The sequence below is a fragment of the Rattus norvegicus genome, chromosome 4, assembly GCF_021556685.1.
Source record: "Rattus norvegicus strain SHRSP/BbbUtx chromosome 4, alternate assembly SHRSP_T2T, whole genome shotgun sequence".
NCBI classification, from domain to species: Eukaryota; Metazoa; Chordata; class Mammalia; order Rodentia; family Muridae; genus Rattus; species Rattus norvegicus.
The window spans coordinates 149854153-149871966 of record NC_141537.1 but is presented as its reverse complement, the minus strand read 5'-3'; the positions used below and the strand labels follow the sequence as shown (position 1 = coordinate 149871966).

General features: G+C 45.9%; 1 protein-coding gene across 7 annotated transcripts in view; it reads right to left on the bottom strand.

Annotated features, from left to right (window-relative positions):
• Atg7 (autophagy related 7) overlaps positions 1-17814 on the bottom strand; it is a 208594-nt gene that overhangs the window by 64792 nt on the left and 125988 nt on the right. The window contains exon 19 of one of the 7 annotated variants that reach the window (XM_087657592.1): positions 16185-16469. Coding sequence (XP_087513718.1) covers positions 16422-16469 — 48 coding nt within the window. The 3' untranslated portion in view covers positions 16185-16421. 7 annotated transcript variants of the gene reach the window in all.

Below are 17814 nucleotides of genomic sequence, written 5' to 3'. Positions count from 1 at the left end.
AACAAACTCTATGTTCAACATGAATATGCCACATTCATAAAGATTAGTACTAAAGAGAGTCATCACGTGACTTAGCAATCTCACTTCCAGGCAGACACCCCAAACAACTGAAAACATCTCAACAACCACCTGCCCATGAGCATTTACAGCAGCACTGCTCTTGTGATTCGAAAGGGCAACAACCCGAATGCCCACCACTGGATGAAACACAACGTGCTCTGTCCGCACAATGGAATAGTATTTATCAGAAAAAAGGAACTAAGTTCTGATGCATGCTCCAGTGAGGATGAGCCTTGAAAACCTTATGCCAAAAGACAGAAGCCAGAAAAGACCACATACTGTGGGCTACCATGTCCTCAAAATGTCCAGATGGGGCAATCCATAGAGAGACAAAAGTGGTTACTGGTTTCTCAGTGCAATGAGAAACTGCTCTACCAGACTGGGAGCGCAGTGCAGGGCAAATGAAGGTAATTGCTGCAGGCTGGGTTTTTCGGGGACAGTGAAAATGCTCTAAACAAACAGTGGTGGTGAGCACACAACTTAGTGATTATATTTTAAATGATCAGATTAAACCATTTGACTTTCTGGGATGAACTCACTGATCCCAGACAGAAAATAAATGTGAACTCAAGATTCCCCTGCCTCCATCCCCCTGAGTGCTCGGATTATAGGTGTGTACCACTCACCATGCCTGATTTTATGAGGTACTAGGGGTCAAACCCAGGACCAAATGCATACTAGGCAAACACTGTACAAACTGAGCTACATGCCCAGGCCCTAAGAATGCACATTTAAAAAGGGAAATTCATAAGGTGTATGTTTTATATCTTAGTTAAGTGATCACCCCTCCCCCAAGTGAAAATGACAAGCCTTTAGAAGCTCATCGATGGTAAAATATCCGGGCTTGAAAAGGATCCCTAAGATATGCTATGTACCTGAAGGTGTATGGTGTGTGTGTGTGTGTGTGTGTGTGTGTGTGTGCGCGTGCACACGTGTGTGTAACACATTTGTCTAACTCAGTGAGAATGTTCTCTGATAATCTACAGAGCTTCTTCAGGTTAGATATAGGTGCTGTGCCACAGGGCAGGCAGGTGTGAATGATGGCCTCAGAAAGTCACCGTTTAGAGTTCCAAGAGACAGAAAACGCTTCTTGTGGGCTTACAAGCCCAGGCAGGAAGAGCAGAAGTGCAGGTCTGGCTTTCCGTCTCACCTGAGCTGGGGCTCACATTCCTGAGTGGGCTCCACACTCAGTCAGCACAAGGCTGCTGCCCTGGTTCAGGCATCACCGTTGAAACTCGTGTCCTAATTCTGGCTCCTAGAGCTGGCTGCATAGCCCAGTGGTAAGGTGCTTGCCTAGCATGGCTGATACCCTAAGCCTGATTGACAGTCAGCACTGTAGCCTTCACACAATGTGGTCTATATCTTGGGCTTCAATGCCAGGTTCCAACCTTCCTTGAGTGAAGGATGGGGCGACGCCACTAGAAAATCACAGGCGAGGGGAATGAGGTTGTGGGAGAGGTGTTCTCTTGGGGTAAATTTAGAGTGCTTGTTTGAAAAAGAGCAAATGTGGGGTTGGGGATTTAGCTCAGTGGTAGAGCGCTTGCCTAGGAAGCGCAAGGCCCTGGGTTCGGTCCCCAGCTCCGAAAAAAAGAACCAAAAAAAAAAAAAAAAAAAAAAGAAAAAAGAAAAAGAGCAAATGTGAAGGAAATCAATTGGTAGCCATTTGATAGCAGCAAAGTTGCAGGGTTTTGTTTTGGTTGCTTTTTTTTTTTTTTTTTTGCCCCTTTTCTTTTTTCTTTTTCTTTTGATTTTTTCACTGCTAGGCCTGAAAACTCAGTGTCATTGCAGGGAAGCCTGAATAAAATGGCTTGTCACCTGAGTTAGAGTAAAGGTTAAGAGACTATTACATGAATGGAAAAAGCTCACTTCAGTGGCAGCATGCTAACATTTATCCACACCAACTTCCTCTAACGCAGGCTACTTTTTCTCCTGCCCATTTCCCATAAGCCCTTGGTAGAGAGGTTACATCGGTGAAACTTAGAAGCCATCCAGATGGAGGGGTCAGCTGACTGGGGCCAGCTGTCGGGGAACTTCAGTGAAGGGGTGAAGGACATGCGGCCCCAACACACAGTGGCAAACAGATGGTTTCTGGCAGAAGGTGTCCTAGAGCGGCAGCCTCAGAGATGGTGACCTCAGTGCCCCTTTCCTTATGTGTAACAAGCCATAAAATTCTTGTGAGGAAGATGCTACTCCTGTGCCAAGACAAGGAAATTGGCCTTCATTATCAGGACCTGCATCCATTGTGGATAGATCTGCAGAAGTCAGCACCATGGAGTACCTCGCAGAGAATGCTTAGCTTCTGCCAGTGACTTCATTGACTGCCCTCGGCCCTAGCCTGGTTTTATCTTCCACAAACCTACTGTTTCTTTTCAAAAGGTCCAAAGCTTCTCTCTCCTTCCCCTTTCTTTTAAAGGCTACTTACTTATTTAATTTTGAGATAGCCCTGTTCCTGGTTAGTCTGGACCTTGCTATGTAGACCAGGCTGGTCTCAAACTCACAAAGATATACCTGTTTCTGTCCCGAGTGCTGGAATCAAAGATGTGCATTTCCATGCCCAGAAAAATTTGGTTTTTATTTATGTGTCTTTGAGTATATGTACAAGCAAATACATGCATACAGGTGCCTGTAGGGGGCAGAAAAGTACTCAGATCCCCTGGAGCCAGAATTACAGATGGTTTGTGAGCCACAACATGGATGCTGGGAACTGAAACCAGGTCCTTGGAAAGCAGCCAGTGCTCTTACTTTCAGGCCTATTAACTTTCTCCTTTATCTTTCTTTTGACACAGGATCTTGCTGTGTGGCCCAGGCCAGCACTGAACTTGGACAGTCTGCCACACCATCACAGTTGCATCCACATTCAGCTTTGGGCATTTCATGGTTCTTTTCTGTTGTGAGGGTCCCATGCATATGTAAAGCCCCCTAACAACAGGCACGCTTCTGTCCCGTTGATCTGCCTCATGCAGGCCTGTTCCAGATCCAGCTCAGATTAGAGGTTAAGAAACAAGCTGGGCAGATGTGGTCCTTGAACTTTGCTTTACGTCTGCCTCCACTGAATATTCTAGTTGTCCTCTCTTGGAACTCTCTTGTCACAAAAAATGAGCTTGGACCTTGGGAATCCTGACATGTGGACACAGCAAACTGATCCCAGGCCACCCTGGGGAGGTATAAACACCACTGCCAACTCATACAATGCAACTCGAAGTGTATATTTTCCTGAGGGTTCCTCCAGAGAGATGGTCTGTGGGCACGATGACTCATGAGAGAGCTAAATGAATTTACCCCACAGAGAAGACAAAGGATTTGGAACATCACTGAAATGAGAAAAATTGGCCACAACAGCTGCAGTACTTCTAAACAGATGCCCCTCCTGCTGACTTCTCTACCCACTGCTGGCAGTGTATGCATATTCTCTCTGTCTCTGCCTGTCTGTGTCTGTGTGTCTGTCTCTCTGTCTCCCCCCCCCCCCCGTCTCATTACATGCTAACTAAGGTTCTGCTATTGTTGGCAAAAAGGGACCGCAGAGGCTGGGACATATACCCCTTAGTGATTGTCTTTTAACCTTCTGAATTTTCCAGAATTACCTTTCTCAAAGACAGCTCTGGGTTACTCAGAATGACCCTGAAACATCTTGGCTTCTTCCTAGGTGGAAAAAGTGTTAACAATGCTGTGAATGGGCTTTTCCATGCTTAAGAACACCCAGTGCCAGACCACATGGGAAGAAGCCTTATGGTCCTGCCTGTCCTCATTTTGGGTATCTAGAAAACTCTTGGCCACTTTAGCTTTTCATAGTCCAGGGAGGGGACCTTCTGGCTTCAGGGTAGTACCTCAAAGTGTGCTTGTCAAAAACTATAGATACCCCATGTTTGCTAAAACAGGATTATTTGTCTCTTTCACACTTTGGGGGTTTTAACATATAGTAGGATCAGTAGGAACACGGCCTGGTTCCCAGTGGATTGTTGCTGGGCCCACTGTGGCCATAGGTATACACTGCCTGCAGATAGAAGCTGGTCCTGGCTTGGGGTCATAGCAATGATAAATGCTGGCCAACTAGACATCATTGTTGGTGCCCTGTAGATGCTGTTCTGCGTTGAAGAATGCTGAAGAGAACCGGTCTCAACACCAAAACCTCTCTCCTCCCCAGAAAAAACAAATGCTGATCTATTTACATCTATAAGCTGGAGTTAGGAGTCCTTAGATTCATGGTCTTACTGAGGCTTTGAAGATGGCCTATTTAAGTAAGCTGTGTTAACTAGTCCCGGTCTGGATAGGGATAATGGGGAGTGAGGGGGACACAGGACTCTACAAGTTTAGATCAGCAGAGGGAATCTGCTTTGCAGATTAACCCTGACATGGCTAAGTGTTCAGTGAGCTTTCCTATAGGTTTCACTGTCTCATATTTAACACACATAGGTCATAAATCCACCCATGTGAGGTGCTGTTAGTGGACTTAGTGTGTCAGAGTCATGTAACCATTAATACTATCTAATTCAACACCATTTTCCTTATCCCCTAGGTAAGCCAGTACCCATCACAGCCACTCTCCCCCAACCATTCCTCTTAGACTCCCTGGTAATGGCTCTTCTGTGTCTCTGGGACTTGACTCTGCCTGCTCAATTTCTAACAGCAGCACCTATCATTCTTTGCAGGGGTTACCATGCTTTCCAGGGGTGGTGGTTCTTATGAGGTGCTCTGGCCATGGAAGGGACCCAACTCTGGGGCCTGCCTACAGTGCCCTAAACATTCCTATGTGTGTAAATTCCAGGACTTCTTTGTGGACACATGATCCCCAAGCTCCACCTATATGAGCTGGCAGAGGCCCTTTTGTCCCACAGGTCAACTGCTTCCTTGGGTGAAATCTGTCAGCTGATATCAATCAGCAAGCCCCTTCGTGCACAAGCTGATGGGGACTACACCTCCCTTCTCATCCATTACTGGGACTGACCCAACCGCTCCAATGCCGCCCCTCCCCCAACATCTTGATAAATAACCAGATGTTCTAGGTTGATTTAAATCCGCCTTCGGTCCTTTCTTACCCTTTCTCCAGCAACATATCAAATGTTATCCTGGGTTGCACTGATCAAATATCCAAGGAGGACATGCTGAAGTCTTTCTACCACTGAAAATAAGGTCAGGCTTGGGCAACTGTGAATTATCTACTGAGAGACACTGTAGAGATACCAATTGCAGACACTTGAGGATTTCCAACTTCAGTCAAAGTGACAAAGGGAAATTCAGTCTTAACTCAGAAAGTCAGAGCCTATCTAACACCAGAAGGTATGTAGAGCTTGGAAAGAGGGAGCTCACTGAGCAAAAGTAGGAAGTCTCGGGGCTGAGAGGGCTCAGTGATTTAAGAGCGCTGGCTGAAATTGTGTGCAGCCACCCATGCACAGCCGAAGGAGAAGAGGGGTAAGTGAGGAGGTGCCCATTCCACGGATCATAGAAAGCAGACTCCCCATAAATCCACCAGTGATGAAGGACTCAGAAAACAACAGGCTACAAAAGCGGCTCACAAGAGTGCACCCTTTACTACAGAGGTGAAGAGACCTCTGGCGCTCTGTGAAATTAGGCGCTATCAGAAGTCCACTTCTGATTGGCAAGCTCCCCTCCCCCTCTTCAAGCCTCTGGTAGGAGATAATGTTCAGGACTTCAAAACAGATCAGTACTTCTGGAGCAAAGTGAACGATGCTTTGAAGGCCAGTGAGGCCTGTCTGGTTGGCATTTTTGAAGACACCAACCTATGTGCTACCTATGCCAACATGTAACACTTATGCCAAAAGAATTCCAGCTAGCACTGGGAAAACGTGCTTAAGAGTTCACTATGAAGAGAAACATTTCATTAATTTTTTCCTTTTTTTTTTCTTTCTTATTAGTGGGTCTAGATGTTAGACATTTTTGCCAAAGGGTCAAAAGGTACCTAAGTACATAACTGCAAATGGAAAAATAGGGGACAGAAATCAGGTATTAGCAGTTTTTCCATTTCTTTGTGTGTGAATTTTTAATATTAATACAAGGTGTATAAAGTATTAATGTAAGTCAAAATGTTTTGGTGTACACATATCAACATTATAACAACTGTAAATAATTATGTTAAAATTTTCTGGACAATGAAGCATTTGGGTTTTTAAAGAATAAATAAATTTCTTACTGATGGGGACTAAATGGCATTTGCATAATTTTTATCATCCAGGAGATTCTTTTCATTCACTGTACTTTACTGAGTTGTCCTACATGCAAGTACATGCTTTTAATATGTCTGCTTTCAGTGTGGTTCTGGTGAGTGTAATTAAAACTCACACACACACACACACACACACACACACACACACACACACACACACACACACACAGAGGCATATGTGTACTGGCTTCTCTTCTAGAGGACCCAGGTTTGATTCCTAGCTTCCAAAATTGACTCACAATGTCTGTAACTCCAGTTCTGGGGGATGCGATGCCCTCTTTTGGCCTCTGTGGGTATCAGGCAGGCATGTGGTGCTTAGACATACACATAGTTAAAACCTAATATATACATAAAAATAATTTTAAAAATGGGAGGTCTCTGTTACCATTGAGAAACAAACAAGATGGTCTGACAAGATCTCTGTATAGATGAGTTACTGCTGCCCCATGAACTGAACAGCAAACCTTCCAATTACCAGCTGTCTCCTGTGTGTGGAACAGTGGGAGGACCACCCTTCACAATCTCCAGCAGTCTCATCAAGGTGTGTGGAGCAACGGGAGGACCATACTGTCTAGTTCCCACCTCACTCTCTTGTGAGTTTGGTTTGTGGAAATAAGTCCTCAGGAGTCTTTAGACTCATTGAGAAACATTGAATTCTGACTTGAACAGTTAGGGATCATGGGGCATGAGAGTAACCATGAAAGAAAGAAGAGAGATTTGGAAAGGTGAGACTCTGTGGCCTTCCGTTCAGAAAGGCAGACCTATCCAATATGTAAGAGAGGCAATACAAAAGGGGGAAGAACATGGGCTTTACAGCCAAATTTCATGGCTCTGATATGGTAGCTCTTTGACCATAGTAACTTAAGTGTCCACTTTGTGCCTCGTCTGTGTCATGAATTGTGAAGACTGAGATAACTCGTACACACACCTAATACAACACAAGGGACAGGGCAAGCTCTCGGGCTGGCCATTACAGTATCACCATCTAGATGAGCAACAGACCACTCTGGTGCACAAGTTCCCTAGAGTCACAGCCAGGCACAGCCAAGCACAGTCAAATGCAGTATACGTGCTGCTAGGTTCACAACCATCCCAAGGTAACCTGTCAAGGCTCTTGACACAGAATAATGGACATGGGGTCTCAGAAGCTAAGGTGTCTTTCCTGAAGACCACTGCACAAGGTTCTGAGGGTCAGCAGTCTCTGAGGGTGGTGATAGAGGAAAGATGGGGTCTATGCCCCCTCCCCCCCAGTAACATATGATTGTGAAGAGGAGATGTGAAAACTACATAGCTGCGGCATTGAGCCTGGCCAGCCAGCCAGTGCTTCATTAGGGTCTTGCTTTTGATTAATGGGAGAGCCATAACCAAAAGAATAGGCAGGAAACACTAATGCAGGATCTCTTCCTTCTAGGTTCACGAAAGTTGCCAGTGTTCTATTAAAACTGACTACATTGTATCCCCTCCCTCCCCTCCTCATTCCCTTTAGCCCTCCAAACCCCCCAAACCCCAACCCTAATATATCTAGCCACTCATCCCAGGGTCTGTAAGGGTGCTCTAACACAGAGCATCTCAGAGCCTGTCCCTTAATCTCTAACACCACTTCCTCCCTATGGACAGTAGGCTGGTGCTTCTTGGTCACAGGGCATAAGACAAGCTCCCAAACATTTTCTGATTGTCCTCCATCCCTGATCCCTCTGACAACTCCCTTTTGAAATGTTGAGGTTCCATGGGGGCTGTTTGCTACACTTGTATGCTTATTATGCTGATATAAAAAAAACAAGAGGAAGGGGAGACAGGCTCTTAGGCCTTGTCATGCAGGCACAGGGGACATCTTGAAGCTCCATCATATTGAAACTGGCTCAGGTTTACAGATTGCTCCATGGCCTCAAGAAATTCCTGCACCTTAAGGCAGGGGAACGGCGAAGTGTTTATTGAAATCTACATCTGGTAACAGTTTGTTCAGCAGCAACAGCTTCCCCGGCTGTCTCCTGCAGCAAATGCTCTGCAGGGGCCCGTAACCCCACACTGTTCATGTGTGTGAGGCCCAGCTTGTCACTCATGACATTTTCTTCACACTGGTCTGGAGGCAGAGACATTGTTCTCACTCACGGCCATCTGAGCAGATATGAGACCACATGTTGACCTTCTCTGAAGTCTACAGTGGAGCAACACAAGGGCACGGTATGGTCTTTTCTGTCCAAGAGGTCCTGTCCCATGATGCTGGTAAGACCAGTACAAGGGACTCAATCCAGAGTGACACTTCCAGGACTGTGGAGATAGGAAGGCACACAGTACTATAACCCCAGGGAAAGTTCTTTGAGGAGTCTCGAAGCAAATTCTGAGAGACTGGCTGAATGAAGAGTTTGTTTTTGGTGTCTGTGGTTAGATAACAAGATGGAGTAAGTCCATAGAGTAAAGGCCAGTTTGGTGGCAGCTTGGGGACTGGCTCCTCAATTTTAAGTGTTCCTTAACAAAGTGGGAAGCAGGGGCAGATGTGGGAGTCAAATTAAGAGTATACGGACTTATGACCAACTTGTGGAGTGGGTGCTAACACTGACACGAGCTCCTCCCTTGTTGGGAATTCCCCATTGCTCACAGCATTCATACACTTATGAGAGGCTGTCAATTACAATCATTGCACTACCTTAGCCTTACATCTCAAACTGACCAATCAAAGTAGCCCTTCCTTGCCCATTGCAAGTTCCTGAGAAGTCATATCACTCAGTCCTCACTGATGATAGCTTTTTTAAAAGAGCTATTGGCAAAAAATGCTATTGCAGAAAAATAATGTTTTTTAATTGTCTAAACCCATGTTTCTTGCTATTTGGAAACAAGAATCCACTGTCAAAGAGAGTAAAAATCAACACCAGTAGAGAACAGAGATAAGCCATAAAGAGAGACAGCCTTGACATAAGATGCCCCAGTCTCAACGCCTCCGACTTGACTCCACGTGGAATTAAATACCTTCCAGAGTGTAGGTGTAACAGAGCAAATTTACTTGGTGAATGTTGAGAGTAATAATCACCCAAAAAGAGACCAGACAGAAAAGGTGTCCTCAGCCATCCAGGGCCATATGGAAGGAATCTCCATGGTTAATACAAGTGCTGTTGTCCTCATGCTCTGCCACCAGTGTCTTCATGACTTTCTGCGAATTCCTCACCCAGTGTAAAAAGGACATGATGAAGCTCGGCTCCCAGGATGGTACATTCTCTTCCTTGTCAAATACCTAAAGGCTTTACCATAATATCATGGCTTCCCAGGCCCTTGTTCATGTCCAATATACAGTATGGGCAGGAAGTGCTCAGAATTGAATACTTCCCCATCCATCTCCTCAGGGTTCTCCAACCCTTGGCACTCATCATGTCCTGCACATTGGAGTCAAAGGCCTCCTTGAGATCTGTTCCACATGAAGTCACACATCTCAATCACTGGGCTCTGTGGGACCTTTTCCTGAAGTGATGCTTGCAATAAGTTACTTTTTACACTAAATATAGGTTGAGCTTTTGACTTCTGTCACTCATAACCAAGGTAAAGAAGCTTGTCACTGAATAAGAGTGCTATGGTGACCACATGCACAAATGCAGAAAACACTCTGATAAATACCAGGTATGACACAAGTGTTGGAGACTGATCACAGGTGACATGGTTATGACTGGCAGAGGGCGCTGGAGGAGCTGAGTGGCTGCACCAATGGATTCTGGAGCACGCTACTATGGAGGACTTTGTGACTGTGGAGCATCAAGCTGCTCTCCCATAGCCTCCACCTGAATAACTTCCCCCAGCCCCAAAGGCCCCAGGCAGGATGGCTGTGCTCTTTACCGACCCACCTAGCAGAGATGGCTCATCTAGACCATGGTATGTGCAGGGGACTGAGCAGCTCCGTTACTGTTTGGTTTCAACCAAAGCAGACCTGGCCTTTAGATTTTCCCAGCAGCCCTCAGTCCCTACCTGCCATACCTAACCTTGAACTTTCCAGCCCAGATGCCCCACCCCACCCAACCCCGTGCTCTCTCTCCTTTCTCCTTCTTCCTCCCTCCCTCTCCTCCTTCCCCTCTCTCTTTCTCTTTCTCTCCCCTTTCAGCACATGCATCCTTTCTCTCTTTCTCCCCACCCCACATAGTGACTTACCTGGCCTCTAATCTTGGGGCCAGTAAACTCACCCAAGAGCAGCTTCCTAATAAACCTGCCTTGAACACATTCTATTCTGGCTTAAATTGACTCATTCCACCCAGCAGAGAAATAACCTATCACTGACCAACTAGTCTTACAGAATCTTACAAAAGGAAGTCAAATGTCAGTCATTCATGAATGAATCTAGGGCAAAGCATAAGGCCATTCCTTTCAAGGCTCACTCATGGCTTCCTGGCAGTGCACTTGGATGTGTATTTTGCCATCTATGAAGCAGTGCTTGGAATGCTGGCACCAGTGTTCTCTATGGACATAGTAAAAGGGTTTCCCCCTTGTTCTTCTTTCATCATGAGAGTACCACAGAGTTCCACAGAGAAGTTAATCTTGATTCAGAGTGTAGATGAGGAGGGCAATCAAAACTATTCAGCCTGGGTGGTGAAGACTCATTGCTCTCGTCCTCAGAGAGAACGACAATGATTGAGACAAACTCATCTGTTTTTTCTGATGCAAGTGGCGCAGGTGTGCTCTGATCATTGTAAGTTTCCAGAAAGTCTCTCTGACAGTTCTGATGGGCACACAGATAGAGAGGATTTGGGATTCTGACTAAGGCACATGGCTCATCTGGGATTAGAATGCAGTCAGCAGGCCCCATCATATTTTTCAAGTGAATAACTAAGTCATGCTACTGTGCTTTCTTCTTAACACAGTAGAACTTGCCAGAAACTTCGGAGTTGAAATAGTGGGACAAGCCACTGGAGAGAGGAATCCAAACAATCACAATTGTAAGTCGCTAACCACACTGGTAATCAGGACAGTGGGAATCAAAATTCTAATGTGATAATGTTGCAAGTCTCACAGATAGGGGACAATTTCAAAATATGATGTGCCAAGAATTTGGCAAGGACATGGAGTTACAGAAGATTAAACTGGCCCAAATGCTGCTGGAAAACAATCTGTCGTGATCTGATGAAGTTGAAGATACACAGCTTCAATGACTCAAAATTGTGATCCCAGGTAAACAGAGTATCATTGGTATTCTAAGTTACATGGATAGGGAAGAGAGAGAGAGAGACTCTCAATGTAATCTGGCTTTGCAGCAGGGTGGGACAGCCTTGGAGGACTGAACCCAGATCAGTCTTGCAGGAGCCCTTTTATTGATTGTTATACAAAGGGCCTTTTAGCAAGTCAATTCCTACATAACAAAAAGTCTTATCTAGAAGTTGTCCGAAGGAACCATTACCTCAGCAATTCTCAGTCATTGCAATCATTCCTGGTTGGCCAGGAATGTCTTGCAACTGAGGTCAAGCAAAGGATCCGAAGTTCCGACAGGAAGAACAATCCCATAACTCCATAATCCAGAGAACAATACTGATTATTTATAAAAGGTTACTCCCAGGCTAAGTGGCCATCACTCCAGAGTAAATACCAGATAAAATGCCACTTCTAAAATTTCACTACAGTGTATGTTTCAGTGGGGATGGTATCTACCCCTAAAAGAGTAAAACCTGAGTTTGGGCAGCTAGAAAAAGTAGACATAGACATGACCTTGGTTGGTAGACCTATAAAGCTGACTCTATCCAACATTATTATTAAGCCTATGACACATTGACACAGTGAAGTGCAGTGCAGGACCCTGTGAGCTGTACCCAGCAGCACTCCAGTCAGCCTCATGTCCCCAACCAGAAGTGTGTTGGAGGAGAGAGACTAACTAAGGAAGGTGCATGGAGACCAGTGTTGAGCAAACTATAGCCACAGCACAGACCACAATTCTATTCATGAATGTTCAGGACAGAACTGAATTATTTGGGGATGTGTCCCCCAGGCTGACGATGAAGAAGCAGGGTGTGTAGAGTGGCTGCCACCAGGACTGCAGGCGGCAAACAGCACATGAGCTGGGAAGGGCGAATTTACATCACACTTCATTCATGAAGCCATGGAGAACCCATTATGGTTTTTCTGCATGTATGGTGGATGACTTTAAAATATTAAGACAAAAAAAGACAAGCAGGAGGGGATTTCCTTGATCATTGTCATTTAAATGTCTAGAAAGCAGTTTGGGCCTCGAGTTCTCCCCCCTCAGAGGCATGTGGGTCTGTCGGAAGCCTGTGCACCTGGGCCCAGCGAGTCAGAACTCATTCCTCAAAGGAGGTGAAGGCTTGAGTTAGAAGGCTCAGCAGGGGTCCCAGGCAGATCTCAGAGGGAAGTGAACAGGTTGAGACAAGATGGATGAACTGAACAAAGTCGGGGACCACACAGCAACAGAAGGATGGACCATGGGCCTCCATCTCTTCCGGTTCCACAGCCACAACTCAATAAAGTGCAGATGGAAAGACTTAAAACAGCATCTCTGTACTGAGCACGGACAGGATTTTGTTTTGTTTTATTTAACATAGGGTTTTGTTTAACCCAGGCTGGCCTTGAACTCCTTATGTGGCTGAAGGTGGCCTTGAACTGCAGATCCTTTGGCTTCCCCCTCTCAAGGGCTAGGATTAAAGACATGCAGTGTCACTGTGCTTATATATTATTTTGATTTTTAAGACCGGACTTGAAATGGCAATTCTGCTTCAGACTCCCGAGTGCTGAGTCTATAGCATGCTCCACCACACCTGGTCAGACCTTCTCCTTTTATTATTCCTTAAGAGGTACAGTGTGATAACTGGACATCACTGGCAGCATTTGAGGGATCATGGGTGATGGACAGATGACTCCAGGCATTAGAAAGGATGTGCACAGGATCCATGCAAACGCTCCTTTGCTTTATAGAGGGGTTGGCATGTCTGCAGATCAATTGTGAAATCAACATCCTTGATGCTGAAGGGAACACTTTGGGGACTCCCCAGAGGAAAAGTGCATCTGGCTAGCTAGCCTCCGAACAGCCAGTAAGAATGTGCCATTGGCTGTCTGTGTCGTGTTAAGACACCCCCCCCCACACACACACACAGTTCTTTCATATATTCTGACAATGTTGCTAATCTGACACTCTAAAACTCATTTAATACAAATTACTTCCAGGGCCCGGGTCTGGTGGCACATGCCTTTAATCCTAGTACTGAGGAGGAAGAGGCAAGTGGATCTCTATGAGTTCAAGGCCAGTCTGATTAATCTACAAAGCAAGTTCTAGGACACCAGGGCTACACAGAGAAAGCCAGTCTCAAAAAAAGCAAAAAACCAAACCGACCAAACAACCAACCAAACTTACTTCTAGGATGGTTAACGCTTGCTTAAAGTTCAAAGGTGTGTGGCATTACATATTAAGAATCGCTTTTAGTTTAAGAAAAAAAAAACTGAGAAAAAGTTGTATTTAGACTGCACTAACTAATTTTCTATCATTTTTTAAAGATTTCATTTTAAGTTTAAAAATTATTACTCCTCCCCACACAGTGTGTGTGTGTGTGTGTGTGTGTGTGTGTGTGTGTGTGTGTGTCCAGGCCTTTGAGTGCCACAGTACATGTGTGGGATCAAAGGACACTTTTGAGATAGTAACTTATTTCTACCTTATTGTTGCTGCTGACTATGTACCTCAGGCTAGCTGGTCAACATGCATTCTGGACAACTCCATGGCCTCCACCCTCCATCTTGTGTAGGAATACTAACACAGATTTGATCTCCTAGATCCAAGATGAGTTTCAGGGCTCAACTTCAGCGTGGCAGGCTTCCATGACAGCCATCTTCCTGGCTCTTTGTCTTCTAAAGATTTTAAAAGTATGCCGACACCTTTGTGGCTAGGTGTCATCTCAGATCCCAGATAGACTCAGGTAACAGGAAGTGATGTTGATAGTGGGAGGCCTGGGAGGAAATCCCGCCTCTACCTCCAACATGCAAATCCCAGGTCTTCTTGCAGACTGGCCTATCCTAGATCCTTAGGCCTACACTGCTCAGGCTGAAGTGGGCCCAGCTATCATGGAGCAGTATCTGTTCCCACAGGTCACTGACTAAAGAAAGGGGAGGGAATAAAGGGAGCACAGAGGGAAGAGTGTGCCAACAAGTATCTGGGCACAGAAACACAAACTAGGTTGGTTCTGAGCTCATGCTTTCAGAAATCAATGCTCGCAGCTCAAGTTTGACAGAAACAACACAGATGTTTTATGTGTGTGATCCTTTATGAAAATCAACTATTTTTGAAAACTTTTTATGAAGCCAAGTTTTTTTCCTTTTAATAAAATGCCATGCAGAATTAGGTGGTGTCTCTTCCAAGGAGGCTCAAGGTAGGAAACACACAAATACAGAAACAAAACAAGGGGTTGCAAATTGGGCTCAGGGCAGAGCATGGTGCTGAGCAGGCATGAGGTGTGGGTTCTATGCCCAGCACACAGACCAACAAGAAAAGCCTATCACCTCCTTCTAGCTTGTTAACATGTTTGTTAAAGCACACAGCTTTGTAACTGCAAGTGGTGACCAGCTCTTGATTGCCTTTCCAGTTTAGGGAAGATGGAAGCCAGAAAGAAAGCTCCTCAGACCTGCTCTTCTCCAGGTGAATTCCAGATGAGTCATGAATTCATTGGTGAAGAAAAAACCTCTCAGGGACCCTTGGATTTACTTAGAAGCCAGTGGAAGAGTAAGAAGGCAGAGTGATGTGGCAGATGCTGTAATAGCTATTCCCAGTTGTCAACTTGACTATATCTGGAATGAACTACAATCCAGAAATGGAGGGCAGACTTGTGATCCAGACCTTGAGGCAGAAAGACACAGGCTTTTGATCCGGATCTTGAAGCATAGTGGCCATGAAAAGCTTAGGCCCAGGCAAAGTGATACAGACCTTTAATCCCAGGAGACAGAGGCAAGCAGATCTTTGGGTTCAAGACCAGCCTGGGACAGAGCAAGTTCCAAGTAAAGAGCAGCTTAGGTCCAGACATGGTCACACCTTTAATCTGGGCCACACCTCCTGCTGGAGGCTTGGACAATAGAAGAGGAAGGTTTTCTTCTTTGCCTGTTTGCACGTCCGTTAGCCTAACACCTCGCTTCATGGTACTGAGCAACTACTAGATTTTTAGACTTCAGTACACTGCAGACTGTAAGGTATTCCAATAGTTTCCCTTAATATAAAGAGACATTCTCTAAGTTCTGTGACTCTAGAGAACCCTGACTAAGACACAAGACACCAGAGGATGTGTCTGTGAGAGATGGGCAAAGTGCTGTGTGTATGGAAACTCGTAGGCTCAGTACAAAAGCGGAGACTCCCTGTAAGGTAGATGCATTTCCGCACCTGCTCTTGATGTTCTCTCTGCTCCCAGGCTGCGACATGGACTTTAAACCTGACCATGTGCATGGAGGCTTTACACAGTGATGTTCAAAAGCATGTCATCAGTGGATTTGTTTGTTCCTTTGCCCTCTTCGGCTTCATCTGTAAAATGGGTACTTCTTCCTATAAGGTGGCTGTAGGCATATCCAGAAGAGAAATGTGCTGTTGGCTATAGTACAATCTCAGGGGCCCTGCTGCCACAGTCACATATGGAACTCCTGCTCTGCTTTTCCTGTCCTACACTGGGAGTTCCAACCTCTGAGAACCAGTTTGCTCTTGCCTGGAACCCCCTCTGGCATAAAAGCCTCCTGAGATTCCACAGAATCAAAAGAACCATGTGTCAGCTCTGCTCCTACAGCCGCAAGCTCTGTGTTGCTTACATCCTCCCTCCCCCAGCACCACAGCACTGCCCCACAGGACCAGACCCCTCTGCTTCCACCGCACCACAGCTGGGCAGGGCTGATGAACACTGGCTGAGACTTAACAATACTGGAGGAGTAGGCGCACACCTTCGCTGCTGTCCCTTCTACCTCTGAGCCCCCTGACCAACCGAGAAGCAGGAGATTCAGACCCAAAATCTCAGTGCAATCACAGAGCTAAAATGCATTTAATTTTACAGTCTTGAAATATGGAACCCCCCCAAATTCAACACGAGGCAGCTGTTTTGCTTGCAAATGAGAAGGATCAGCTGTGAAAATAGAGACCCCAGAAAACCAAGGCCAGGACAGGCTGCGAGGACACCTCCAGGGGCCTGCACCGCTGAGTCAGGAAGTCGGGTCAGCGGTGCCTGGCCTAGTGCTACCTAGCTCTAGGAATTCACTCAGTTCCCAGGCTCTGCCTCACAGACTCCATCTTGAAAAGCCCCTGCAATTCAAAATGCATCCACTTAGTTTAATGTTTTCATGACTTAAAGATATACACAAGTGCCAATCAAAGCTGAGGATCCAGGCAGGCAGGCCCAGACATAATTCCTGTCTGACAGGACTGATTCAGTTTGAAAAAATATTTTTTAGGTTAATGTAGTATCTTGAAACCTTTATGATTTTATGTCTTTTGGACTTGAGTCTCATGGTTTAGAGAGGACTCCACTCTCAGGATGTAAAAAGGATCGTGTTCCCATGGTTTAAGGAGGACGAGTGCCTCTCTTCTGTTGCTCAGCTGTCTTGTCTGCGTGTAGCATGTGACTCCCCCCTTTCTCTCTCCCATGGCCTCTAAGGAGATGGCACCATCCAGCCTCCTCTCTGGAAGGTGGGAGTCCACTTAGACTTTGCCATCCACTCTTCAACAGGACCATCCCTAATGCCCACATAGATAAACATCTCAAATTTCTGCAGATAACTCGGACAGCAAACAAGAGGGACACACTTTATACAGCGAGTTCTCAGTGAGATGCTGCCAAGCTGGATTTCAAAAGACAGGCTCCAGTTTCCAAGCTAAGCAGCAAATGGCTCTGTGCCTGCAGTTTCTGCCTCTCCTCCCCTCATTCAGGAGAGAGGGCCAAGGCTGACCTTGAGCGATTGCTTCATAAGGAAAAATCAGTGCAGGGCACCATCCCAGGACAGACTAGGGGTGATGGGCTAGCAGAGGACTCTGGGAAGACAGAGCTAGGTGCTTGAATAAGCTCATGAGTTCCCGTAGTGAAGCTTCTCCATTGCAAACAGGTCTGAGTGCTGACACGGGGGTTTCCCACTGCTTCCCCTGGCCTCCAAAGGCATATTTGTCATCAGAGGCTCTTGATGAAGCTGTACATAAATATCTGACTGTTGTTAAATACAAAACAAAACAAAAAACTATTCCACAGAAACCAAATCAAAACCAGCTGTGAGGGCGAAGGGCCAAAAACTTGGGGTAAGTGCAAAGGCCGGGCAGAAACACTTGTTAACAGCGTGGCTGACTGAGTAGAGCAGAGTGGAAGTCTTTCTGCCCATGAAGTCACACCATACGGCGGCCATGTTTCTCCTGTGACTTTGCTGTGAGGACAACAGACATCCCACCTTCTAGAATTCTGTAGCTCGATGAGTTAAGAGTTCTCCGGCTGGATCTGTCAGTGCAGCCCTCCTTGTGGCTGCCAGCCTGCAAGGGACTATACAGCCTGCCTGTGTTAGCAGGTGGTGCTCAACTTCCCTCCCCTGCTATCACTAATTAACTCCATGAATCTGCAAGAAGCATGCTGCTTCACCAAACCCTGAGGACATAAACACTGTGACCA